Source organism: Moschus berezovskii, chromosome 17 (assembly GCF_049115385.1).
Source record: "Moschus berezovskii isolate FMDL1 chromosome 17, NW_MosBer_1.0, whole genome shotgun sequence".
Classification (NCBI taxonomy): Eukaryota; Metazoa; Chordata; class Mammalia; order Artiodactyla; family Moschidae; genus Moschus; species Moschus berezovskii.
Window position 1 is genome coordinate 49,198,914 of NC_142476.1, and position 25,356 is coordinate 49,224,269.

Genomic DNA, 25,356 nt, shown 5'->3' on the forward strand with positions numbered 1-25,356 from the left:
CCCCTAAGGGGGTCTTGGCTGAAATTTTACTTCTTCCGGGAAGCCCTCCAAACTGCAGGCCGCCCCCCCCCCCCCGCCACCTCCACCTTCTTTGCATGCTGCTCTGTTAGCTAGCACTTCTGTAATAACTCAGTTAATGACCCCTCTGTCTTGCTAGACTGCAAGATCTGCAGGACAGGACCACTGTTTAAGCACAGCGCCTGACCCAATAAATATTTACTGAATGGATACAGAAAACTAAGTGCTTCTCAAGTTCATCAGGGAAAGAGCTGGGATTGGGGCGTGTGTGGCCTGACTTCTGTCCCAAGCCCCCGTGGAACTCCAGGGTCTTTCCTCTCTGTAAGGCTGGGACTAGGTGGGGCTGAGGCTGAAACCCCTTCTCCTTTGGTCTCTGGCCCTCTGGAGCCTCAGGTTCACCTCCAAATGCCCTTCGCAGGGCTCTGCCTGGAGAACAAAGGAGGCCCCAGTTGTTCCCACATTGCTCTGGGAGAGGAGCAACTGCTGCCGGCCAGGCCCTGGCTGTATAAATCCAGCAACTGTTTGCAGGATAGTGCGATTTGCAATTCTCTCCCACTACTCCTGTCTCTGTCCCAAAAAGGAGAAAGCGAAATTGAAAAAAAAAAAAAAATGGGGAAAGATCCCATCCCAAGCAAGCCTCACGACCTCCCTAGCCCCGGCTATCCAGTCTGTCTGAAAATGTTATTAACACGCAGAGGGCACGGGGACAGCCACCTGCCGTCACAGACAACTGGGACAGCCGCAGCAAAGGGTGAGGCTGTGAGATCAGGACCCAAAAAAAGGAGGTGAGGGAGGGAAGGATTGGGGGTGGGGGAGGTGGGACATGGGGCAAGAGGAAAGATCAAAGAAAACTGACTCTGGAGAACACTGAATGCCCAGCTCAGCAGTCGCAGGAAAGGGCCCTGAGGATGAGCAGAGGGAAAGGGCAGAGACCCGCAGAGACACCTAGAACCAGAGGGCCCAGGAAGGCCCTGGGACACCAGGCTGAATGGGGAGGCAGGAGGTTTATGTGGGGGCAGAGGGTACAATGGCGGGGGTTGGGGGGGAGGTGGTGAAGGAGGAAACGAGAAGTTGACTGGGGAAGAGGGAGAGAGGTCTATTAAAAACCTCTCAGTGCATAACACAAAATGTCAGGGTTTATAGCTTCATTCTTGGCATTGCCGAGACTGAGAACCCTGCACAGAAATGTCACCGCTTGTCATGTTTAATCACCTGCTGTTTGTTAACACCTTCCCTGCAAGGAGCCTGTCTCAATCTGCCCCTGGGCCCCCAAGGGACCCGGAAACAGAAAATATCCCCATCTCCTTCTTGGCCCTGCCCCCAGGGCCTCGAGGGAGGAGCTCCATCAGCCATCCAGCTGAAGGCCTCCCCAGGAGCACCAAAGTGACCCTTCTGAACAGGCGGGCCAGGGAAAGGGACCCACGTGGTCCAAGCAAGGGGCCAGGACCTCTGGCCATGGACTACGTGTTCTGAGTGGCTGGAGCCAGGGTGCTCCCAGGCTGACTCCTTTCTCCTGCTCTCGAGGGCTGCCTGTCCATTCTGTCTGACCCAATCCTGTCCCCACTCCTGTCCCCACTCCCGACACTGGGTGGAAGAGAAGAGAAATAAAAGAGGGCCCGCTCAGATCCCTGCAGCCTGGAATTCACCAATCTGTCTGCTTGAACAGCAACTGCCACATGACATCTAACATTCAAAGCCACCATCCTTCCAGTTACAATCCCGGATCACACCATCTGTGGCTCTGGCTTGGCTCTCTCTGAGCATGCTTTGCTGGGTTGTTTAGACTAGGAATTCTCAGTCCTACTGCCCCGTAATTCCTTCCCCTGGGGTGGGAGGGTGGAGTCAGCCACTCGAGCAACACAAGTCTTCCTAACAACACCTGGCTGCTCTCTAGCCCCGAAAGCATGGTGTGGTTAACACCAGGTGAGGGGCCGGGTCCTCTCTCAGACGAAACCTACACAAACAACCCAGTCCCCAGACGAGAGCCCCCACGCAGGGGCAACCGTCTGCAGAACAGCAAGTCGATCTTGTACAGTTCCCAAGGAGGCCCTGTTACTTCCAGAAGCGATGAGGGCCAGTGAAGAGCTGAGTGGCAAGGGTTTCCCATTCTTCCAGCAAAATCCAAGCTTACACAGAAACATATCTGACAAAACATGCAGCCACACAACTGCCTCCCAGGAGAGCACCCGTTTATTTAGACTTTCTTTCTTAAGAGCCCTTCGACTCATTCGTTCATTCCCAACAGAAACAAGTCAGAATATTTTCAACTCCCCTTCGATCCTTCCCAGCAAATAGAGGGCAGTACCCCTTTCTCAGGAGATTGGTAGTAATGAAGACATTTAGAGGAGGCTTCCTCCGAAAAGTTCAAAATACATTTGTATCAACAATTGCATTTTATCTTGCAGGGCAGGCCCAGAGATGTGTCCATGGGTTACAGCTAGGATGTAGGTGGGGCCCGGAGGTGTTGGGGATGTAGGCCAGGCAGCAGAGTTCCCATCCTGGCCCACATTCCTAGCGGAGGGCTGAAAGAGGACTGTACTCCATGCTGCCATTGAAACTGTCCCTAGGGAAGTCCCCTTCCTCAAGGGCAGCCCTACTCTGGGTCTGTCTCCCTTCCAAAGTGTCAGCTGCTCAGTTGTGTCCAACTTTTTGTGACCCCATGGACTGAGGCTGCCAGGCTCCTCTGTCCATGGAATACTCCAGGTCAGTATACTGGAGTGGGTAGCCATTCCCTTCTCTAGGGGATCGAATCCGGGTCTCCTGCACTGTAGGCAGATTCTTTAACATTTGAGCCACCAGGGAAGACCTGATCTCTTTGCATTTGGAATCAAATCCCTAAGTGTCTCTGGGCCTCCTGTAGCCCCACTGGTGAAACGGGACAACTCCCTGTGTCTTTCTCCAAGGGCCTGAGAAGAAATGGACAGTCGGTGTGGTGTGCCTGGAGTTTGCTGGAAGGAGGGCACTGAGCAGACTGACCAGGTTTCTACTGCCATGATTCTGTGTGTTGCATCCTGTCCTCTCCAGAGAGGAGGGGGCTAACTGTTAAAAGGGCGGGGAGGGTTAGGGACTCAGCTGCAAGACCTTCCCCATGCCCAGCAGAGGTTTTCAGGCAGTGCCCTGTTGTGCCAGGGGAGGTGGGTGTGCATACCCACTCGAGTCCACAGGCACGTGACTGAACACAGCCCATGGAGCCAGAGCAGGGCAGGTTTAGGTGCAGCCAGTTGTAAACAGGAGACACGGTTCAATCCCTGGGTCTGAAAGAGCTCCTGGAGGAGGAAATGGCAACCTACTCCAGTATTCTTGTCTGGGAAATCCCATGAACAGAGGAGCCTCATGGGCTCCAGTCCATGGGGTCGAAGAGTCAGACATGACTGGGTACACCTGCACACGCAGTTGTAAGTAACTCAGCCAGGACGGAGACTATTCCACAGGTGCTCAGGCTCTCCAGGACCCTGAGGGAGGGGCCATGTCACTCAGCCCATCTTCCTGCCTCCAGGCCCCAGGGGCTTCACAGGACATGGGTTTTTCCAGTCCTGGGCAAACCAGGGCGGGTGGTCACCACATCACTGACTACATGGAGTGACAGCTAGAAACCTCTCCAAAGCCCCGCCTTCTCGGGTGTCAATCCAAGCACCCCACCTCCTGGTTACGCTGACTGTGGGAGGTAAGACCTGAGTCCCTCCCACTTCGGGGATTTGAAAAGCTGGTCCCCATCGTTGAGGTGGACTCTGAACACACATGGAATGTGTCCCCCACCAACTCAATAGGTGTGGGTGGAGCCCCAGATGAGCCAGGAGCAGGGTCTGGCCTGAGGTTTGGGGGAGCCCCAGGGTCCAGAGCTGTTTTGTCCAAGCCACTTGGATTTATCAGATGAGCATGGCCTCCCAGCCATGGAAAATTACTCCTTACCCAGGAATATAAGTTTTCATCTTATTTTAAGTTCGATTCTTAAAGCAATTACCCAGGCATCTGGCAATGACTTCACCGCTGTGGCCGGGCCCTGGAGGGGAGAAGAGCGGCCCTGAAGCTCCACAGACTCCTGGCTCCCGGCCCCGGAGGGGTGTTCAAGGAGGACTGGGAGCCCCCAAACAACTGGCCTGGGTCCTGGGAGGGAAGTGGGGGGGACACACCACCGTGTCTGATATTTGCTGTGTGTGGAAACGCTCCTCTCCAGCACCACCTGCCCCATGAACCCACTGGTGACAGTTGTTGAAAAGCCTCAGCAGCTGGTGCCGCGGGAGCATTTTCTATTTTTAATTGTTTGATCGGAATATTAACTCATCTCCACCCGTTCCCAAGACACACTTCCCAGCCAGAGGGTTTCCCCCGTTCCCCAGACCTTTTTCTCTCTCCCTCTCCAGTCGGAAATCTACTTTGAAAATAATAACTGGAAACACAGACCTCTGTGAGTTTGCAAAGGATCAGTGCACGGGAGAGAGAAAGAAGCCAGCAGCCAGCGTGCCCCGAGCAGACCTCAGAGCCACAGGCAGGGCAGGTGGCTCAGCACCCACAGGCATTGCTGCTCCCCCCTCCCCCTTCCTGGCCAGCCTCTCCCTCTCCCCTCTGGTCAGCCCCACTGACCCAGTCTGCTCACTGTCAACCTCAAGTGGGGCGGGGATGCTCAGGAGCCTCCCAGGGCGGAGGCTCCAGGAGGGAGGCACGTGGCCCTGGGCTCAGTGGCTGACTTTCCTTTCAGCTGCCATTTCCGAGAGGGAGGGAGGGGGAAAGGGCAGCCTATCCATGGAGCCACCAGAGAACCTACCAGCCAGCCCTCTGGGGAGAAACACAAGGGCTCCAGGCCCAGCCCTGACGGGCCGGTCACCTGGCTCAGCCACTGCCTGAGCTGCTGGGGACAAACTGGACCCTGGGGGGCTCCCTCACCCGTCCTCGGAAGGCACCCCCCAACCCAGCAGCGGGGCCACTTGGCCTCCTCGCTCTACCTGCCCTTGGCCCCCCTGCCGGGCTCGTCCCTCTCAAGGTCGCAGGGCTGTCCACACAAGGAATATTTACTCACCAGACTGGCCCTGTTAGCAGCACTCACCACAAATATGCTATTTGATAAAGTTGGCAGAAAAAAAAGTTCTAGAGCTGGAAACAATGTCAGAAATCATCCCCTACCCCCAACCCAGGGAGGGTGAGGTGGGGCCTGCAAGCAGGTCATACAACCAGCTCCTGGGGGAGGCTTCTGTCGCGCTCTCTCACTTTTCTCCTTCCTGTTTTACTTCCCAACACAGAGCCTGTTGCCAGGGGACCAAGGGCTGGGGATGGCTCTACATGAGCACCGGGTCTTGGCCCCCAAAGGGCACGGCCCGGAGGCAGGGGTGTGGGCAGCGGCCCTCTGTTTCCCGCCAGGAACTCTTCCGGGGGCCTTTGGGGGACGAGGCCAGGCGGCCCCTCACCTCTGCTTCTCCCGGGGCCGTCTCACCTCACTGAGCTCCTGCCCGCCCGCCCGCCCTCCCTCAGTGCACGTGGGCTTTAATGTTTTTATTACCTGTTTGACTCGCTGCCTTATTGCTTCTCCCCTTAATGGGGCCGTAACCGTGGAAACGAGGAATAAACGGCCACCAGAAAATGAGATGATTAAACAGGTCACCCTGGCAAAACAAACTCAGCCAAGGAACCTCTGGGGGGTGGGGAGGGTAGGCTCCTCCTACCCCACCCATGGCTGGAAGACTTGTACCAGACTGGGGACCAACGGCCCTATCTCTTAACTGGGGCAGATACAGGGGGCGCCCCCTGCTGGACAGCGTGGCACCTGGCCCATGCCTTCCTCAGGCTCCCCTATCTCCCAGGCAGCCCTCTTGGCTGGCCTTGGGCCCTGCGCTCTTGGGCTGAAGGGGTGGCAAGGAGGAAGGCATGGGCCTAGAGGCGATGAAGATCATCGCCAAGGAGGAGATGCACTGCCTGGTGACACAAAGCTCTAGAATTCTCTCCCCGCTGACTTCCTGGATGCCTCTGACTTTCTCACTGGGCTGGAGTTTCCCATCCAGTGCATCTCCAGCTCTCACGCTGCATCGTTCCCCACCCCCCTCCCCGGGGGTCCCTGAGTTCCTGGAGAAAGCTCTAGAAGAAAAAGCCAACCTAGGCCAAAGTTCAACTTTGGAGCCACGCCATGTGTCTGTGCCTCCCCTGGGCCAACCTGCTCCCACAAAACCTCAGGGTGGAAGGCAACATGAGAGGGCCTTCTTGACAGTAGGGAAGACTCCTTAACCCCTCAGCACTGGCCAGAAGAGCCCCCAGGAGGGACCCCGTGGTAAGCTAAGAACAGACCCCAGAGCCAGTGCAGGAGCAGCTGAAACCACCATGCCAGGGGCAGAGGTGCTGGGGTGGGCCTTAGTATGCACCACCCCTGCTTTCTGGCCTCACTCCAGGCATTGCGTCCACCCAGCTCCCCCCAGGCCCAGGACCTAGAGAAGAAGGACATGCCACAGTGAGGTTTCTGCTGGGGGTAGACAGAGACAGGCAAGGGAGGAGGCAGAGGAGAGTCCCGGACACTCCACTGGCTACTGCCCCTGGTCCCCTCCAGGGACCAGACTGTGGGTGTGTGACCTCCCCACCCCAAACCACGGTCATGGCTAGCAGCTAACGGGGCCCCTGTCAACCACTTGCTGCCTGTCTTCATCCTCATGCCCACTTTCCCCCTCATGTCATCCCTCATCCCAGCCCCACTCCTTCCTGTAAACCAGGCCTAAAAAGCTCTGGAGGAGCCAAAGCTCAGGTCCCAAGGCAATCAGCCAAGTGTTTCCTGCCCGCCTCCTGCTGCCCCCTCTCAGAACCTGGAGACTCACATCAATCAACCCATTCCATTCCACCAGCACTAATGGTGGGAAGGCACAGGGCCGGCCCTGGACCACGTGCTGGAGGAGACGTGGATGCCGAGCTAACTCTAATGGTCACCGTTATGAGCAGCAGCAGCAGCAGCAAAAGGCAGGGCTCCCGGCCTTGGCCTCCTGGGGGAGGGCACAGTAGTCTGAGTGCTGCTCTGACACACCAATGTCATGGGTATAACCAGATTCCCAGAGCGGCAGGCCCCTGGCCAAGCTCTGATCTCTTATCTCCTTCCAGGGCCAACTGGGTGTGAGGCTGCAAAGGGGGAGGAACAAGAAGGTAGGCAGGAGGGCCTGGCTTTAGGGAGCTGGGCGGCCTGGGCCAAAAAGGGCAGAAAACTATGGTTGCACAATGGGAAGCAAGAGTTCTGCTCTTCAGGTTGGGGGAGGGGAGAGGTAGAGGAGAGTGAAGGGTACGAGGCAAGGGACTGGCGGAAGTCTGGAAGGGGCGGGTGATGCAGGAAACATCGTCTGCCTAGTTCCATCTGTCCCAATACCTCCCGTCCTTTATCAAGTTCAAAGGCCACTCCTTCACAAAGCTCCCTGGGCTCTCTGCTCGGGCATTCCTCTGCCTGGTGGGACAGGTAAACACACCTGTCTCCCTCCACCAGGCAGACCCCAGAAACCTGGGAAGGACCAGGTGGCCTTCATTGCTGCAGCTCATACAGCGGGTGCTCCCCAGTGCTTACTAAGAACTACAGGCCCCACTACCTGCCTGGGGTTTCCTCCCCTTCCGGGGGTCACCAGTATGTCCTGGTTAGTCGGGGTTATGAGGATGCTACGCCGTGGTCAGGCAGCCAGAGGGGTGAGCGCTGGACCACCAAGCTGCCCCCTGTCCCAACCCATCCCCAAGAAGTGGCCCCTTCCCCCTCCACTCCCTAGGACCACCAGCCCTCCTCCACTGCCATCTCCTCCCCCTGAACCCTGGCCCAGCTACCCCAGAACAGCTGTTGCTGGCCGTGGGGACCCACAGGCTGTAATTACTTCAGAGCAACTTCCTTCCCCCCCGAAGATGAGGAGGAAGAGAAGGAAAAGGAGGAGGAGGAGGAGGAGGAGGTGTGGTGGCACCAGGTGGTCAAGGTTTGAAAACCAGTGCAGGGAGGGCAGTGCAAAGGACATGCCTTGGGGGCTGGCATTGGGGGTGGGGAGCGCGCGTGTGCGTGTGTATATGTGTGTGTGTGTGTGAAAAAGTGGCCTGACTATATTCTAAGAATGCTGGGCCAGGCAGAGGAGGCTGCCCGAGCGGGGGTGGGTGCATCTCTAACCTGCCAGGTCTAGGAAGAGGAGTCCGGGCCCAGAGCCTCCGGGGCCCCACCCCATCCCCTGCCCAGGGACTCGAGCCAGGGGCAGCAGCTTTAATGAGGAGATGCTGCTGCGTGACTCAGCCCTCCAAAGGTGCCTCCATTTATTTTATTTTTCCATCATAAAAAAAACCCAAGCTGCAACTCGGCCAGATTCCCCGGCCGTGGGGGATGGGGAAAGACCGGCCCAGAGAGGACTGACTAACTGGCCCCAGTGCACTTCTTAGAGGGGAGATTTAATGGGTTCGTCTGGTTGATCCCAAAGGGAAAAAGGGCCTGGGATGGGGTCCCCCATGGGCTCTTTCAGACCTGCCCTCACTGCCTCCTATTGGAGGAGAATGACTACACCAGGCTTTTGATATAGAGTAACGCTCTGATATCACATAACTAGTGCCAGGGTTGGTTCAAGGGGCCACTTCACAACCCACAGCTGCCTCTCTCAAAAGCTTTCTTATGAAGAGCAGGTCCACTCAACCCCTCCCCAGGGTGTCCCACTGAACCCTCTCGCCAAAATTAGGTTGGGAGTCAGAGAATCAGAGACCTTAAAGGTCATCTGATGCTTGCGTCCCTCCAAATGTCACAGCCAGCCTCTGCTTGAATGGTACCAGGAAACCCTCAACTTCTGAGGCGGCCCAGTCTGTGCTTGGCTCTGACTGCTCCTTCCTGCCAAGATGGCACCGAAGCACCTACCCCTTGCAGCAGACTGGCAAAACCGGTGCTCAACCTGACCCCAACTTAGACTGGTCGAGTGGGTGTATCGGGCCAAGTAAAGGCTCGAGGAAGGAAAACTGAGGACAACCTGCTCTGCCCCAAGCCCAGCATGGAATCTCTTTCTTCAGAAACACCACAAAACCCTTCCCAGTCCCCAGTGTACATCAGGGTGAAAGTGTAACCACAGCCAGCAAGGTTCCTAGAAGCCTCCACTCCTGGCAAGGCCCTGGCCTTCAATCAGTGGCTCACAACAGTCCTCAGAGTCTAGCAGTGAGCTGACACTCAGGCCCAGCAGGGGCTGGACTGGGGAAGCCAAAGTCTTTGCTCTCGGGTCAGATACTGCCTGGAAGAAGTCTGCAGCCTTTCTTCTCCTTCCATGAGACTGTGAATCCTCGAAGCACCTGGCCACTATGCTATTCCACTCCAAGGACTAGGCTACTAAGCCAATCTGTCTCAGCCTCCCTTGACCCCATCACTCCTGGCCTCGTCCACAGCTGAGCCCATGACCAGGACACAACGAGGGGGGTCTGTATGCCATGAAAGGGGGTCTGGATCTAGAGTCCCAGCTGAGCTGATCCCAGGGAAAGAGAAGCAGGCCTGGTTCAGTGAGCAGCACAGATCCCTCCCCTGACTCACCCTGACGACACAGCGGCAGCCGCAGGGCTCAGTGTCCAGTGCTGGCCCTCATGGTTCCCGCTGGGGTCCCTGGTCATCTCTTTGAACTTGCTCTCTTGCCCATTTTGCCCTTTACCTGGCAGAGTCCACCTTGGGTCCTCTGATGGACAGCTCCAGCCCTGGAGAACCCCTCCCCATCTTCTCAGGATATCCCTAGGGAGCTGGGGGGCACTTACAACTAGATCCTCAAGAATCAAGGGCACGAGTTCCTTCTTAAAGCTTAACCGCTGTTTCAAAATCATTTTCACCCTGGCCTCCAGGTTTTCTCAGGGCCTGGGAATCAGCCTAGTGGGGCCTAATCCTGGGGAGCCTCCCAAGTGCAGCCTGGATTCACCTGTGTCTGAAAGCTTCCTTCTTCCTCCCCTCCCCCTCCCGGCTCCCTCCCCCAGGGAAATCACTCTAAAAGGGCCTAATGGAACTATGTCCTCCTCTCTTCCTCTCTCTCCTCCCTCCCTCCCTTTCTTTCTCTTTCCTTTTTTTTTTTTATTAGCATTTGTGGAATTTATTCCCAAACTCTCCTAATCTTCCGTACACAACCATTTGATTTGCATAACCCAACCCCCTCTCATAAAAACTGGCTGCTAGTTTAATTAAAAAATGTAAATTTGCTGTCATCTCGGGGCCTGGTGAATTAGGACGACATCGGCATTTTTTATTGCTAAAGACGTCCAGATTGATCCAGCCCTTGGCTGAACTATGGTGGAAGAAAAGGGGTCCACATGGTCCCCGAGGGCCTTGAAGTTCTGCTTGAGGTACCCCCCAGGTGAAGCCATGGTTCTCCCACCACTGAGTTACTTATGGCTGGAGTGCTTCCCTAGACCTGTCTGAGGCTGGAGGTGATGTTAACCCACAATCCAATGTTTACTGGGTCCCTGGTGCCAGCAACCCTTTGGGGCCTGTGTCTCTAGCCTTGTACAATGCTAGCTGCCCGTGATGGCCTCAAAGAAGAGAGCCCCTCACCACACCAGAAATGAGCCCAGGCCAGAAATGAGGCCCCTGGCCTTGGCTGTGAGCAGAAGTACATTCAAGAAGTCGACAAAAGATGAGATGGAGTGAGCCCAGAGACAGGCTCAGAGGGGATCTCAGAGTTCCCACCTGCTTCCCTTTTTTTGTGAAGAGGGGAAAAAGTGCTTTTCTTCTGAAGTCCTGAGATTAAGTGAAACTTCCAAGTTCAAAGAAAAAGCTGAGATGGTATCACCAGATGACTCCTCCAGGAAACAGTCAGAACTTTGACACCCTGGACCTCCCCTCACTGAGTGGCCAGAGCCCAGGCCTGGGCTGAGAGTGCCCTGCTCCAGCTATGGGAGGAACCAGCTGACCTCAGGGGCCCTTCTAACTTCCAGGAAAAGTTCCCAGAGTCTGTCCCTAGAGTGCAGGGACAAGTAAGTTCGACAAGAGATTCTGCCACCCACAGGCCCAGCAGGCCCTCTCTCCAGTTGGGGATACCCTATGGAAGGGTTTTGGAGCATGCCCCAAGAGCAGGCTGATGTGCGGCGGGCACGGGGGCGGGGAGGATGGACGCCAGCTCCAGCTGCCATCGGGGTTGGAAGGAGAAAGATGAAGAGGGCCCAACTTCCAGCTAAGTAATGCCTGGGTCCCCTGTGCCCGCCCACAAGCACAGGATCATTTGCCCCGAGTAGGGGTCAGTGCATTACCACCACTGGTCCATCTATAAGGTCTGCTTCTCAGCTGGGATGGGTGCGGAACCCCTGTTTCTAAAGCAAAGGGGTGGGACCTCAGAGGGAGTTGATGAGACACTTGATTAGAGGTGGGGGCGGGCTGCTTCTCCGTGGGAGGGAAGGGCAGGGAGGGGCAGGGTGGCAGCCCTGGCCTCAGACACCTTAACCACTTTGCCCAGCAGGGGGTGTCACACCCTTCCTGGGCACAGAAGTCCTGTGGACCTCCACATGGGATTCACCAAGATCACACCTGGCAGAACACAGTCTTAATACTCCCTCCCCCACAAATACATCTCCCCCCTTCCCAACGCCAGCCACCATGTCCTGTCACTGGGCCCCCCAGTGCTGCCTCCTGCCCTCTCTGCCCACTCCCTTTTGACTTCAAAAGGTCAAATGTTGTCCCAAGGGGCAATGCCATGGACTTGGGCCATTATAAACAACAATTCTGACCCATACCACCTTCCATAAATGAAACAGAAGGGTTCAGAGATCAATCTCCAGGAATTATCAACCTGTTTAGCACAGACTTAAAAACATTTAGGAAGAAGACAGTGCTAGGATGAGGGTCCTGGTCAAAATTCCATTTCAATACAGAGGGCTAATGGGAAATCTTGAGGAATTTAAAGTAAACCATCATTCTAGACTCAGATGGGAAAAGAAATGTTGATACAATTAGATTAAAACCAATAAAACACCAAAATTTCAGGATAAACTCTGCCCCAGGCCAGTGCTATGCTACCTGGAAGCCTAAACTAGGTGCCATGCTAGGTACCCCAAAATCCAGACGTCCAAACTGAGTAGTTTGTCTCCCAGGGAGGGGGCTAAGGGGGATGGGGGCGAGTCCTGGGCCCCTCACTTTGAACTGATAACAGCCACCTCATCCCACGGGTTCTCAGGTGAAAAACACTCATTAGCCATAATAAGCAGCTTGTTCATCCGACAAGGCCTTGTCCCAAATAAATTAAATTCCTTTACCTTGAGACAGTCGCCCCGAAACCAGACTAACCACCTTTCCCAACAGGACGCTGCTTTCAAAAACTAAACCAACCCCCCCACTAAAAAAATAAAAACACACACCCCACAGCCAGACACAGAGAGATCTTTCCTGGGGAAAAAAAAAAAAAGGTACAGAAAAAACACGCAGCCATTCAAAAAACACGGAGAACAAAAAAAAACAAAAACCCCACAAAAAACCCCTAAATCCTCTCTCTGGGTGCCCCCCAGCTCCCGCTCCTCTCTGTTCTTTCATAATGACAAGCATCAAATTAGTCACAGTCACTAAGCAAGTAACAAATAATAACAATAATATCATCAGAAGCCTCGCAATCCAGAAACCAGGGCGAGAAGCGCAGCCGGCACCAGACCCTCTCCAGGCCAGCCCCCACCCCCTGCTCAGCTGCCACCTCATTGGGCTAAAAATAATAACTTCCGTAAAAGAACCGAAAGAAAAGTGAAAGAGCCACCCCCTGGTTCCCACCGGCCGGTACCTGTACCAAGATCCATTCTCCTCTCTTTGGTCCCAAACTCTTCGAGGATCGCCAAAAAAAGAAGAGGAAAGAAAAGAAATCTGTTTAGTCTCTCGCAGTGCCCCCCACTTCCCACCCCAGCCTCCCCCCTCGGCTCCCCGCACCCTCCCCCCATCGAGGGGCGGTCAAGTCCCCGGGACGAGGGGAGCGATGAGAACGGGGACCCGGAGGCAGAGCCAAAGTTTCTCCCTCCCGCCGCGCTGGCTCTCGCGCTCCGGCATTGCACACTCAAAGCAGCTCCTCGCCGCTCTAGACTTTATTAAAGTAAAAGAGAAACTATTTATAGACACGGCCCGGGTCCGGGGTCCCGGCCGGCCCGCGAGGCCGAGGGGCGCCCCCGCCCGCGCCCGGCCGGGCTAGGCACCCGCTGCCCCCGCCCCGCCCCGCCGCGCCGCGCCGCGCCCCCAGCCCAGCGCCCGGGTCGGAGCCCCGCGGCGGCGCCCCCTGCCCTCCCCCGCCCCACTCCGGTACTCACCATAGTCGGAGAGTCGAAAGCCGAATTCACTTAAATAATCAACTTTCATAATACTTAATTAATGCCTAATTGCAACTGATTACTCCCCGAATAACAAGTTGTTTTAAAGCCCTGATGTCATTGCTCCTGACGGTAACACTCAGGGTAACAGTTTGGCAGGAGGGAGCGGGCGGGCGGGAGCGGCCGGGGGCGCTGCCAGGCGCCGAGGTGATTGGCAGGGCGTCCGCGGCGCCGCCTCCTCCAGGCCGGGCCCGCGCCGCCCCGGCAGGTGAAAGAGCAGAGCTCGGCCCGCCCGCGCCCGCGCGCCCGCGCGCGCCCGCCGCCGGGATGCTGGAGTGAATGGGCTCGCGCTCGCCCGCCCCGCGCCCGCTCCCCCACGCGCGCCTCCGTCTGGTCCCCCGTCCCGGCCCCCGCGCGCGCGCAGCTCACACGCGCGCCCCCGCCCGGCGCCCGCTCGCAACCGCGAGCGCGCGCGGCTTCAGCGCACCGGCCCGGGCGGCCAGCCTTATTGGCTCAGCGCTTGCCCAAACCTTAGACTTCGAAGGGAGGAGGGAGGCGGGGACTCGGCGGCCGGGGACGGGCGGGAGCGGGGAGGCGGGCGGGGGCTCGGCGGTCCGAGAGGAGCCGGCGGCCGGCTCTCGCGCCCCCGCGCCAACTCTGGCCGGACTCCGGAGGGCGCGCACTCGCACGCTCCCCTCTGCGCTCCGGCCCCGCGAGCGCTACTCGATGGCGGCCGCGCGCGGACTCACTCCCCGGCGCCGGCCGGCCAAGGGCTCGTGGCGCGCGCGACCGAGCAAACTTTTGGGCGCGGGCGGGCGCAGGTGTGAGCGCCGCGGGGTCGCTACTGAGCCTTACTCCGCGGCTCCCCGCTCGCGCGCCCCTCGGGTTTCGGGTGCGGGGTTACCAGGGGCTTTCTTTCCTCCCCCATCCCTGTTGGTGGTGGTGCTTTTTAGTTCTGAGGAGAAAAGACTCGGGGGCGGTGGGCATGGGTGTCCCGCGGAACACGCGCGGCCCGGCTCGCGCTGTTTCGCACACCGTGGCCCCCCGCAGGCTTCACGAGTGCAGGGACCCCCAGGGTTCCGCCACTTTGGTTTGGCCTTGCCTTTAAATGCACCCTGGCACCCCACCCCACCCCGATCCCTGGTCTACCCAGGTCCCCTCTACGTCTCTGCTTTCGGGACCTTCCTGCTCCTCTTGCTGCTCGGAAGTTCAGCCCCCAGCCCCGCAGCCGGGGCAGCATCTCTTCTCTCACCCCACCTTGGCTACGAGTCCTAGGAGCGCCCCCACCACGGATCCGCGCTGTCACTTGGGTTTCCAACCCACCCTCTTGCCTCCGCCACACCCCATGCAGGGCCCGGGCAGACAGGGCCCAGACAACCCTCCGCCGAGGAGCCAGCGTCCTGCTGCCTGCCCCCTCGGACATCGCCACATTTCCTGTCTGCCAGTTCATCGCTGGACCAGACAACTTGTTCCCTCCTTTCACCCTCAGAGAAAGCACTTTGGTGGGTCCTTCTGTCCCCAGAAGTCCCCGCTGTAGCCAGATATGTTGAGATTCCTTCAATTTTAGTCACCTAGGTTACCCACGGCGGGGGTGGGGTGGGGTGGGGGGTGCGGTGCCCAGGAATGAAGCAGGCAGGTGAGCAGGAAGCTGGCAGTTTTGCAGGTGAAACACCTGGACTTCACTGTCCCCAGCTCTCCCTCAGGCCCTCCTGCACCCAGCCTGCTGCCTTCTTTCCCTGTCCTGTTTCAGGGGAGGCCACACTTCAATGAGGGGCTCAGAACCCAGACTTTCTGCTCTCTGTCCTTTGGGCAAAGGATTATTTTTGCAATATTTCTGTTTTGCAAAGGGAGGGACCCAGGGAGGCCTTGGGGCAAAGCAGTCAGGGAGTTTAACAATCTGTTTCTCCCACTTTTCCCTTATTTTTGTTCTTTTTTTTTTTAATTGAGCTTTAGTTCCAAGTGGCCTCACAGGGAGGTTAGCATTGCTTCCCCGACTGACCGCCCTCCTTGATGCCTTCTTGGTAACCCCCATTCCTGGCGGTCACACAACCTTTACCCTTCAGGTCTGCCCCATCATTACGGAGGATGAATAACTGGAGAGGCCCAAGAACTCTGAGTGTACCCCAGCCCTAAAATCTTGAATAAGTGACCAGAGCTCCTTAAACAAACCAAGCCCAGTGTTTCCTAGATGTTGCTGGCACAGGGCAATCAACCAGTGAGGCCACGAGCTTCTGCTCCCCACACAGGATCTCAGAGAGGGCACTGTGGCTGCCAGGACTGCTCTGGGGTACATGCATGCCTCTGGGTACTCCCACCCCTGACTCCCCAAAGCAAGGCTTACAGCTTTGGGTTGTAACAGCAGGCAGTCCAACCCAAATCCCAATCTGAGTGTCTGCTGCCTGATGTGGGAAACGGGGATGTAGACAGAAGCCTGAAGACATAGGGGTGAAAGGGGAATTTCTGGGTGCATTTGAAATATGCACCTATGGGGAGCTCCCTGCATATATGACCCACATGGCCTATGGGCTGCCTATGAATGTCCTTCTGGGCTTCTGAGGATGGTGGTCAGGGCCTGGAAGGGCCTGCCTAACAGTTACCCACCACAGGGCCGATGGGATTGGCTGCACAAGAACTTTATACCTCTGGTGGACCAAGGCTGGAGAGGAATGGCTGAAGGGTAGAACTGAGAGAGCTGGAAGGAAGGGGGAGCAGGCAAGGTGGGCTAGAGGGAGCCCCACCAAGCACAGCCAGTAGTATAGGGAGGCAGGAACGGCCCAGAGATCCCCAGCTCTGCCAAGATGATGGCCACCATTAGCCACTGCTGGCATAAGAAGCGCTGCCCAAGAGTGAGGGGCCTTCCTTCCTGAGATACACAGAAAATGAGGCCATCCTGGCATGTTAGAATCAGACCTGAAAAGGCTGAGGCTTTGAGGTCATGGGTGTGAGTCACAGGCCGTGTCACAGCGGGGTCCCCCGATCTCTCTGTCCCTTTGTGTGAAGGGGAGAGGCCCAGGACGCTGGCACCTCGAAGCCTGTGGCCCATTTTGCCTTGAGAACCCTGATGTGGTAACACCCCTTTAACCCTGAGGCCAGGCCACAGTTTCTGTGCCCAGGGCCCCGGGGATGGAAAGCCCAAAGCCACAGCTCCTCCTGGTCTCAAGGCCCTGGGCCCAGAACCACCAGCTCCTCTTCATGCTCCCCACCCCGGAGGGAAAATGAGGAGCCCTGCAGAGCCATGCCACCCATCAGGCCCCTCGCAGGGGTCTCGGGAAACCTGTCAGCTCTTCCTGGGCAGGTTCCCTCGACGGCACCCAGCGCCCTCGCATCCCTGGTTTGCCCACTCATTTTCTCTCCCTCCCGAGCCTGGGGCCTTCTCACTCAGCAGCCTGTTTACACTCCAGGTATCTCATGCTTTATCTGCTCTCACTTTGAATTCGTAACTTTCACATAAACTTGAACAAAGCTCCTTTTGTTCCTGCACCCCACCCCAGGATCCCAATAAACTGGTTCCCTCTGAGGCGACTGGGCCAGGGCACTGGAGCCTTGGCCAGACGACTGTGTGTGCCTGTGAGCCAGCATGTTCGCACCTGCGAGGGAGCCCGTGTGCCTGCGTGTGAGTGCCCTCCCCGCGTGTGGAAGAGTGTCAGAAAGAGCCCTAAGTCAGCAAAGTGTGGACGGGAAGGGTGGTGGGGACGGAGGGAAGAGCCCTGTTGCCTGGCACAGGGGACGGGGCTAGCCTGAGGCTGGGTGAGAGAGGTCCTGGGCCCTGGATGGTTTCGGTGTCGGGGCTGAGGGAAGACGAGATGAAGAGGAAACAAAGGGCCGCGAGGCCTAGCAGAGCCAGGGGCTGAGGCCGGGCTCAAGCTAAATGTAAGGCAGATACAAGGAACGCATTATGGCGGTTTAGGGGCTGGCAGAGCCGCCGCACGCTCGGCCCCGTAATCCTGTTAGCCAGCAATCTCCATTCCGAAAGAGCTTCATTTCTTTGTGAATATTTGTAAACTAGATATCTAATGGAAAATTATAGGAAAATTATAGTGAAATTCATGACGGAGAAATCCGATTATCCCTAATTCAATTATGCCATCTTAGCCCACACAGCACATTTCCCATTTTTTTCCCATAAATACCGATGCCAGGGGTCCCGGTAATCAAATAAAATTGAAAATCATCTTCCCATTAAATTCAATTAGCCGCAATTTCTAAAGCCTATCAGAGATTTTAATTACTAAATTATAAAATTCTCCAATGCTAAATTGAAACCAAAAAAATTGCACATCCTTATATTTCAGAGAAAAAAAAAAGGGGCCAGCAAAATCCCTGGAAGATGCCCTCCTCTCTGTGCCCAGCTCCAGAGCAGGTTCCCTACCTGGAGGGACCACACGCACTGATGCCTGCTTGCCCGGTTGGGGACAAAGCTAGGGGGGCAGGGGAGAGGGCCCTGTCAGTGAAGGGGCTGAGGCACATTAATTTATAGAGGGGCAAAGCACACCTCCACCCCCAAGCATCAGGGCTGGGCCAGGCCCTGGAGAGGACCCGCCTCTTCACTGACTGTCCTGGCTCCTCAGATGCCCTCAACTTTGTCCCCCACCGAGAACGAGGTCTATAAGTGCCACCTTCTTGGCCCACGAACATGGCTTGGGCCCAGGTCACAGCTTGGCCTCAGGGCTCTGCACGGTTCTGGGGCAGCAGACCAGAGGCAGCCAGCTTCTGACCCAGGTGCCGGCTCTCCAGGCACCCGGCCGGGTCCCCACATGGCCTGGGCTGGGTCAGAGGTGAGAGGAGGACGGGGCCTGATGCCCAGGGTAGCCAGACATCATGGGATGGTCCTGTGGCCCCCAGCCTTCTCCAGAGCATTCCCAGGAGCCATGGGCCCTGGCAGTGTACCAGCCTTCTGGGAGAAGAGCTGGGGATGGACGTGGCCCAAATCTGGCCTCTCCCTGCACTTCCAGCTCATTCCCTGTTCTTCCCCTCTTCTGGGAAGCCAACCGGCTTAACTGGCCAGAAGGACTACCCTTGCCCCACGGGAGAGCTCACTCTTTCACCCCCATTTCCTTTTAGGGAAGTGCTGGCCATAACCCCAATAGTAGGCCCTCCGCTCTCACCCCCCCGCCCCCCGCCATCCCAGGCCACTTACCCCACTCTCTAAGGCTGCTCCTGGAGTCAGAAGAGCCTGGGGAGGTGGCACCGGTGGTAGCATAAAGTGACCCTAGATATCCAACCCAAGGTGGGTGGCCGGGTGGGCAGCCACTGGGCCCGGCAGTTTCAGGGCGGGCAGTAGCCGAGTTGCTGGCAGCCCAGCTCCCGGGAGCAGGGAGCAGGTTTAATTTGCCAGGCAGTCAGGAGTGCCAGCAGGGGAGGCACCCGCAAACAAAACAAAAACAAAAAAGTTAATTATCTTTGGCTTTTTCTTAATAAATATCCAAACTGGCCCGGCCGGATCTTCCGCTTTGGAGGGAGAGGGAAGAAGGAGGAAAAAAAAACCCCAAACCAAATCCAACAGAGTCATTCTCTCCCTTCCCCTTCGTCTCTCATCCCTGTGTGTATCTCTTATCAGAGCAGTGACAGTTTCACATTAATTCCCTAACTTCTCAAGTGCAAAACTATGGTCACGAAAGGTTGGGCTTTTGTTTTGTTTTGTTTTAGGGTGGGAAAGTGGGTGTGCGGAGAAGAAAGAGGCAGGTGGGAGGGGAAAAAGGGAAAGAGAAGCCGGGTAGAAGCAGAAGAGAGAAAGAGACCGAAGGAAAGAGGGAAGAAAAGGCAGAGGAAGTACGACGCAGAGAGCTGAGTTCGCTACCTTGCCCCCGGGGGCACGGCCCAGCCTGTGGCCCCAACCTGGGCAGGGACCTGTTCTGGAATGTTGTGTTGGCATTTTATTTCAGTTACAATTATCAGCTACAGGAGATAATGGGTATTCTTCATTTTAAAGCTCCAAACCACCCAGGTCTCACTGGCCACTTTGGCTTCCTCGTTGCTGTCAGTCCCCGTGCCAACCCCTCCCCTCCAGGAGCTTGGCTGAGGGAGGAGGGGGCGGGGGTTGGCTGTCCTTCTGGGGGGTGTGAATTTTTCTGTGTGGAACTGCAAGTGTACCTGGGGAGAGACATGCGTGTTGCCACCTGGGCTTACGTGTTTGGAGAGTGTTCATACACGCCTGAGCCCATGCTGTTAGAAACATCTGGTAGGGCACCTGCATGTGTCGGGGCAGCCAGGACATCAGGCAGTCCCCTCATGGAATACAGGCGCCAGAGTTCCGCTGCCTGGGTTCAAACCCCAGTTCCCTGTCTCACCAGCTGGGTAACCTCACTCAAGTCACTGACCCTCTCTGAGCCTCCATTTTCTCAGCATCAAAGTGCATAATAATTAGTGATTGCCTAGGGCTGAGGGTCGGGGAGAATGGAGAGTGACTGCTAATGAGCACCAGCTTTTTTTTTTTTCTGGGGTGATGGAAATAGTCTAAAATTAGGGCCTGGTGATGGTGGCACAACCTTGTGGATAAACTAAAACCCACTGAACTGTACACTTGGCATGTGAATTATACCTCAATAAAGCGGTTATAAAATGTGGGGACAAAAAGGGGGAATGCTAATAGCACTTACGGCATTGAGTTGCCATAAGGGCATATGCCACACACAGCCTGGCACAGAGGACATGCTCAATAAGGACTGGTGATTAGTCAGTTTGTGTGGATTGGGGGAGGATGAGTTGGCATCCTGGGCCTGGGCTGGTCTCCATAAGTGCGTACTGCCGGGGCTTGCAAATGTCTGCCTGGGGCCCCCGGGGGCCCAGCCAGCAGGTTGTCAAGCCTCTGAGCTGCCCCCCAACCACCCCTGCTCAATACTTGGTTGGGGTTCCAGGGCGTCTGCTCCCTGGCAGGCATGGGAGAGTGCGCGGCCCTCCTCCTGCCTCCCTGCCTGGGTCCCTGGAGAGGAGGCTGCCCACCGCGGGCGGGCAGACTCTGCGCTCACTCTCTCCGTCTCACAGAGCACTCATATTTTCCATGTGCAGCAGACCGTGAATTCACCTTCATACTAGTTACAGGGTTATTTAGCCTCTCCTGACACTGACAATCACCAAACTTTAATTCGCTGCTTGGCTTCTCCCTGCCGTGCCCTCTGCCCACCCCCCAAATCCCTGGGAGAGGATGGGAAGAACCTAGTCCAGCCTCCTCGAGCAAAGCCTGCCCTTTGGAGTGATAGAGCGATGGGAGGTTGGGGGGGATGGTGAGGAGCGGAAGATGATGGACAGAGGGCGGAGGGAGAGAGCAGTACCACCAGGGCTAAGGGGAGCCTGCATCCTACTCCTCAGGCCTGACACTAATGTATTCAACCCCACGTCCATCCTGTTATGAATGAAGACTCAGCTGACCGGGCTTCGGGTCTGAGGGCTGGCAGCCCTGGCCAGGACCAACAGGGCCAGAACTCCCTGAGATCCCAGAACCAGGTGACTGGCTTGGGTTGTCCTCTGCCTGATGCTGGATGAGCAGGTGCCCATCTGAGAACCCACCAGAGGGAGCCCATTCTTACCAACCTGAGAAGCCAGCTCTCATTTCTCCAGCCTCTCCCAGTGCCAGTCTCCTGCCAGGCCAAGCCCTCCTGCCCTGCAAAGGCTTCTCCCTGGTTTGGAGCCCTGTTGCCTGTATCACGTCTATGTTCCTTTGATGAAGGCAGGTGCATGGGTGCGTGCTGAGTTGCTCAGTCATGTCCTATTCTTTGTGACCCCATGGACTGTACCTCCTCTGTCCATGGGATTTTCCAGGCAAGAATACTGGAGCGGGTTGCCATGCCCTCCTCCAGGGGATCTTCTAGACTCAGGGATCAAACCTGCGTCTCTTACATCTCCTGAATTGGCAGGCAGGTTCTTTACCACTAGTGCCACCCGGCAAGCGGTTCTGCTCAAAGCTGCTGACAAACATCAGATGGGAAACAGAGACTGAGACATCGCCCACCAAGGATCCAGATCATACAATCCTGGGGCCATGGAGAAGACAGGGCCCCAGTGTGTCCACAAGTCCGCTTCTTCAGCCACTGGGAGATGCCACTGCTACGTGGAGCACCCAGGCCAGCCCCGCACTGTGTTTGTCTCTCTTCCCTTGCCTTTAGCAGATCCCCTTCTTTGTGTCTCCCATGTGCTCCCATACCTTTCCAGGAGTGGGCCCGGCTTCCAGAAGTTCCAAAGAGGCCTCTGGTTAGCTCAGGGGCCAGGCAAGCCCAAAGACCTCAGACTCTTCCTTTTAGCTCTGCTTCATCTCCTGGAGTGGTCACCGTCACCTTCCCCAAAACCTCCCAGGCAATCAAGGTTTCCCCTGAGGACCATTTGGTGGAATCATCATATGCATGCACACTCAGTCATGTAGTCACGTCTGGCTCTTTGCAACCCTATTAACTATAGCCCTCCAGGCTCCTCTGTCCATGGATTGTCCAGGCAAGAATATTAGAGTGGGGTGCCAATTCCTCCTCCAGGGGATCTTCCTGACCCAGGAATCAAACCCATGTCTCTTGCACTGGCAGGCAGATTCTTTGCCACCGAGCCACCAGGGAAGCCTAGGAACTCTCTTATTTGCCAAACCCAAGCTGGCTCCATCAGTCATTCTTTAGGCAGAGAGTCTAGAAGCAGCGAGGACTCATCAGACAAAGACCTGGACTGGGGGGCTTGGAAGAGCAGAGGTGGGGCAAGGGCAGAGCCACAGGAGGAGAGGCAGGGAAATCTATCAATGGGTCCCAGCTCTGCCTGCTGCTTCCTAGCCCCCTTCTGCCGCCCCACCCTTGCTGGCAGGGGAAGTGGCCATGGTGGCCTGGGCAAGAGAGATGTCAACGGGAGCGATGGCAGAGATGGGAGAAGGGGCTTGTTGACTACAAACTGTCCATTATGGCTCAGATTATAAGCATATTGCGCAGGGCTCTCTGCACGCTGCCGAGGAAATCCAATACGCTGAAAGGTTAATGCAATCAATTAGGGTGACAAGGAAGTAAAGTAAAGCCTTCGGAGTAGATGAAAAGGAGAGAGAGGGAGAAAGAGAGAGCGCCACGGAGTTGGGGGTGGCAGCATGGGTGGCGGGGAGGCGAGGAGGAAGAGAGACTAATAGGATGAAGAGAGAAGGCTTGGAGGGGAACACAAGCCTACAAAAGGCCGGAGCCCTCAACAAGAGGGCAGAAAGAGAGACAGCAGCAAGAGCAGCAGGAACGGGCAGGTAGTGATCTGTGCAGGGACCCAGCTCCAGCTCAGACCTCTGACAGCCGCACAGCTTCAATTTCCTCCCCTCTGCCTCTCCTGCCAACCTTTCCTCTGGAGCTTGGAGCCCGGATCCCAGATCAGCTCATTAGTGATGTGCAACCTTGGTCTCTGCCCCTGGACAGAGCAAGTGCCCACATAACATCCAGGGCCTTCTCCCTAGAACTGTGGCCTGGCTCCCACCTTCCCCAGAATGAAGCCCAACTCGGCCTCCTTTGCCCTCAGCAGCCCCCAGGATCACAGCTTTCCCCCCTGTATCCTAGCTCTTGCTTGCAACAAGCCTAAAGAGCAGAGAGCATAGCAGTCCCTTTCACAGATGGAAAAACTGGTGCTCGAGAGGTGATGCAACTTCCCAGGGCCCTGCAGCAGATGTGCAGGATGTGGGACTGACCTGAGAACTCAGAGATGCCCAGTCCACCCCCCGGAGAGGGGCATCTTCCACAGCACTTGCTCAAGCGAGGAGCCTCAGCTTCTCCAAGATGAGGGACTCAGAGGTCCCGGGGCAGGAGAGGGGCTCTGCATGGAACCTGCTGAGGGCTGACTGCTGCCTCCTGAATGCCTGGGGGAAGACCCCCACTCCGGCAGGTGTAAAGGAACAAAGGAAGGAGGGAACAAAGGAGGTAAGTGTTGCCTACCTGTCAGACACCTTCAGTCCCATCCACTCACACGCTTGAGATGGTTAGATAGCATACTGACTCAATGGACATGAATCTGAACAAACTCTGGGAGATAGTGAAGGACAGGGGAGCCTGGTGGCCTATAGTCCTTGGGGTCGCAAAGAGCTGGACACGACCGAGCAACTGAACCACAACTACTTGTCCGAATCACACTGCAAACGAGATATTCTGCTTACCTTGCAGAAGAGGAAACCGGACCTGGGAATTTCTAAAGGCTACAGGATGGAGATGCAAGGCTCCTGGGATGTTGGGAGCAAGAGCTCTAAGGAGACTGTCAAGGAGAGGACAAGTGGGACTTCTCAGGAGGTGGGATGCAGGAGGAGATGAGATCCTACAGAAATGAGAGAGAGAAAGGGGGGCCCCAAAGGGACCAGGACTGCAAGCGGTCGCATAAGCTCAGGGATGGGGCTACCTGACAACTGCTCAGGTGCCTCAGAGAAAGACATGAGCACAGAGCAGGATAGCAGTTGCACTTAATGTACTTAATGCTAGGGAACAGCACACTTAAAAATGGTTACAATGGTAAACTTCGTGGTATGTCTATTTGACTACTTAAAAAAGAGAGAGAGAGAGCAGCGGACAGGAGCCAGAAACTCCAGAGTGAGAGATAGTAAACTTTTCCTGTAAATATTGTAAACTTTTCAGGCCAAACATGCTTTGCTGTAGCTACTCAGCTCTGCCATCTTAGAGTGAAAACAGCCATAACTGATATGCAAATGAGCCAGTGTGGCTATGTTCCAATAAAACTTTATTCACAAAAACAGTCAGGGGGCCAAAGTTAACCCTCTGGCCATATTTCCCCAAGCCTTGCTCCAGAGAATGGAAGCACCAGGGGCTGACTTTCAGAACAAAAGTAGCCAATCTGAACCTTGACAAGAAGTAGAAAGGGCTGGGCAGAGGGCAAGTCAGGGTCTCCTTACTCGAAGAGGGTGGAGGAAAAGAAGAAAACCAGGGCTGGCATGGGAAACAGATGTTCAGGAACCAGTCCTTCCCAGCTCCCAGCATCCCAAAAAGCCCTCCACTGTGCTTTAGATGGCATGGAGGGGCAGAGAGTTGCAGCTCTCAACATTCCAGGCGTCCTGATGCCAAGAGAGAGGTGTTGGGCTATGGCTAAGAGAGGATAGGAGTAGGCAGCCGCAAGGTCGGGTTGGCCAGAAGGGATGCCAGGGGAGAGAAAGACGAGGAGAGAGGCCCGGGGAGCAGAGCTGTAACCAGGGTGGTGCTGGCGGCAAAGGGAGGAATCCACGGGCCCCAGCGAGAGCGCAGGGCGCGGGCCGGGCCTGCCCTACACCGGCCGCCTCTGATCACGTTTTCAGGGCCACTGCCCGCCGGCACAGACAATGCTGGGGGAGCCTTTGAAGTCCGAAAGGGATGCCGCGGTGGGAGCTGCGCGAATCTCTTCCCTCCCCCATCCTCCCGGGGGAGGGGGCCAGCAGGACAAAACCCGGAGCCGGTCACAGCCGGGGCCCCCAAAACGCGTGAGACAAAGGGAAAACAAACAGGTTTGGAGCCAGGCGCACGGTGCCGTGTCTGTCCCCCACCCTGCCGCGCACGGATGATGGATGGCTGCAGCCAGCTAGCTCGCCCGCCGGGCAGGCCCCACTATTTACATAACACTGGCGTTCCACCGGTCACCTCTGACACGGCACTGCCTGGGGCCGAGGCCCAGTGGCCCCCGAGGTTCCTCCAGCCACCGGAGGACTGGGGCAGTCTGTGAAGGCCCAGCCAGGACAGGGGAAGGAAGGACAGCAGCCTGCTCTGGGCTCAGTCTGGGGCCTCCTCCCTGCCAGTGTCCCATGGAGGGAGGAGGAGGCCAGGGGGTGGGGTGGCAGCCTCCCAGGAGAGGCAGGACTGGACTTCTAGGGCTTTCAAGTCCGTGTGCTTCCCAAGCACAAGCTGCAAGCAGAGCCTCCAGGGAGAGGCAGCAGCCAGAGGGGGTGACAGCGCTATGGCAGCTGACACCTTAGCCTGATGCTGTCTTGAACAGATTCCACGCCCAAAGTCAGTGATTCACAGGTCCCCAGCCCATTTCCAGCCTAACTATCAATCTGAGACACTTCTACCAGGGTTATCTTTTCCTGCCAGGTTCAAATGGGGAGTGTGCCTCCGATTCCCTATCTCCATCTCCAGACCCACCCTGGGTGCTCAGCAGGACTGGGTCCAGCTCCGGGTGGACATATACCAGGTGCATGGTCTCCAGTCAGGGTAAGGACGCAAGGATGTAGAAGGGCTCAGGCCT

The 25,356-nt window shown here is 56.6% G+C and overlaps 1 protein-coding gene across 9 annotated transcripts in view; it reads right to left on the reverse strand.

Annotated features, from left to right (window-relative positions):
- Positions 1–25,356, reverse strand: part of CASZ1 (castor zinc finger 1) — a 154,777-nt gene that overhangs the window by 42,872 nt on the left and 86,549 nt on the right. For 5 of the 9 annotated variants that reach the window (XM_055419551.2, XM_055419545.2, XM_055419548.2 and 2 more), the window contains one exon: positions 12,699–12,737. In XM_055419551.2, coding sequence (XP_055275526.2) covers positions 12,699–12,714 — 16 coding nt within the window. In that variant the 5' untranslated portion in view covers positions 12,715–12,737. Of the gene's footprint in view, positions 1–12,698; positions 12,738–13,212; positions 13,566–18,349; positions 25,349–25,356 lie in introns of those variants that run through there. The other 4 variants (XM_055419550.2, XM_055419544.2, XM_055419543.2 and 1 more) reach the window with 4 other exon arrangements.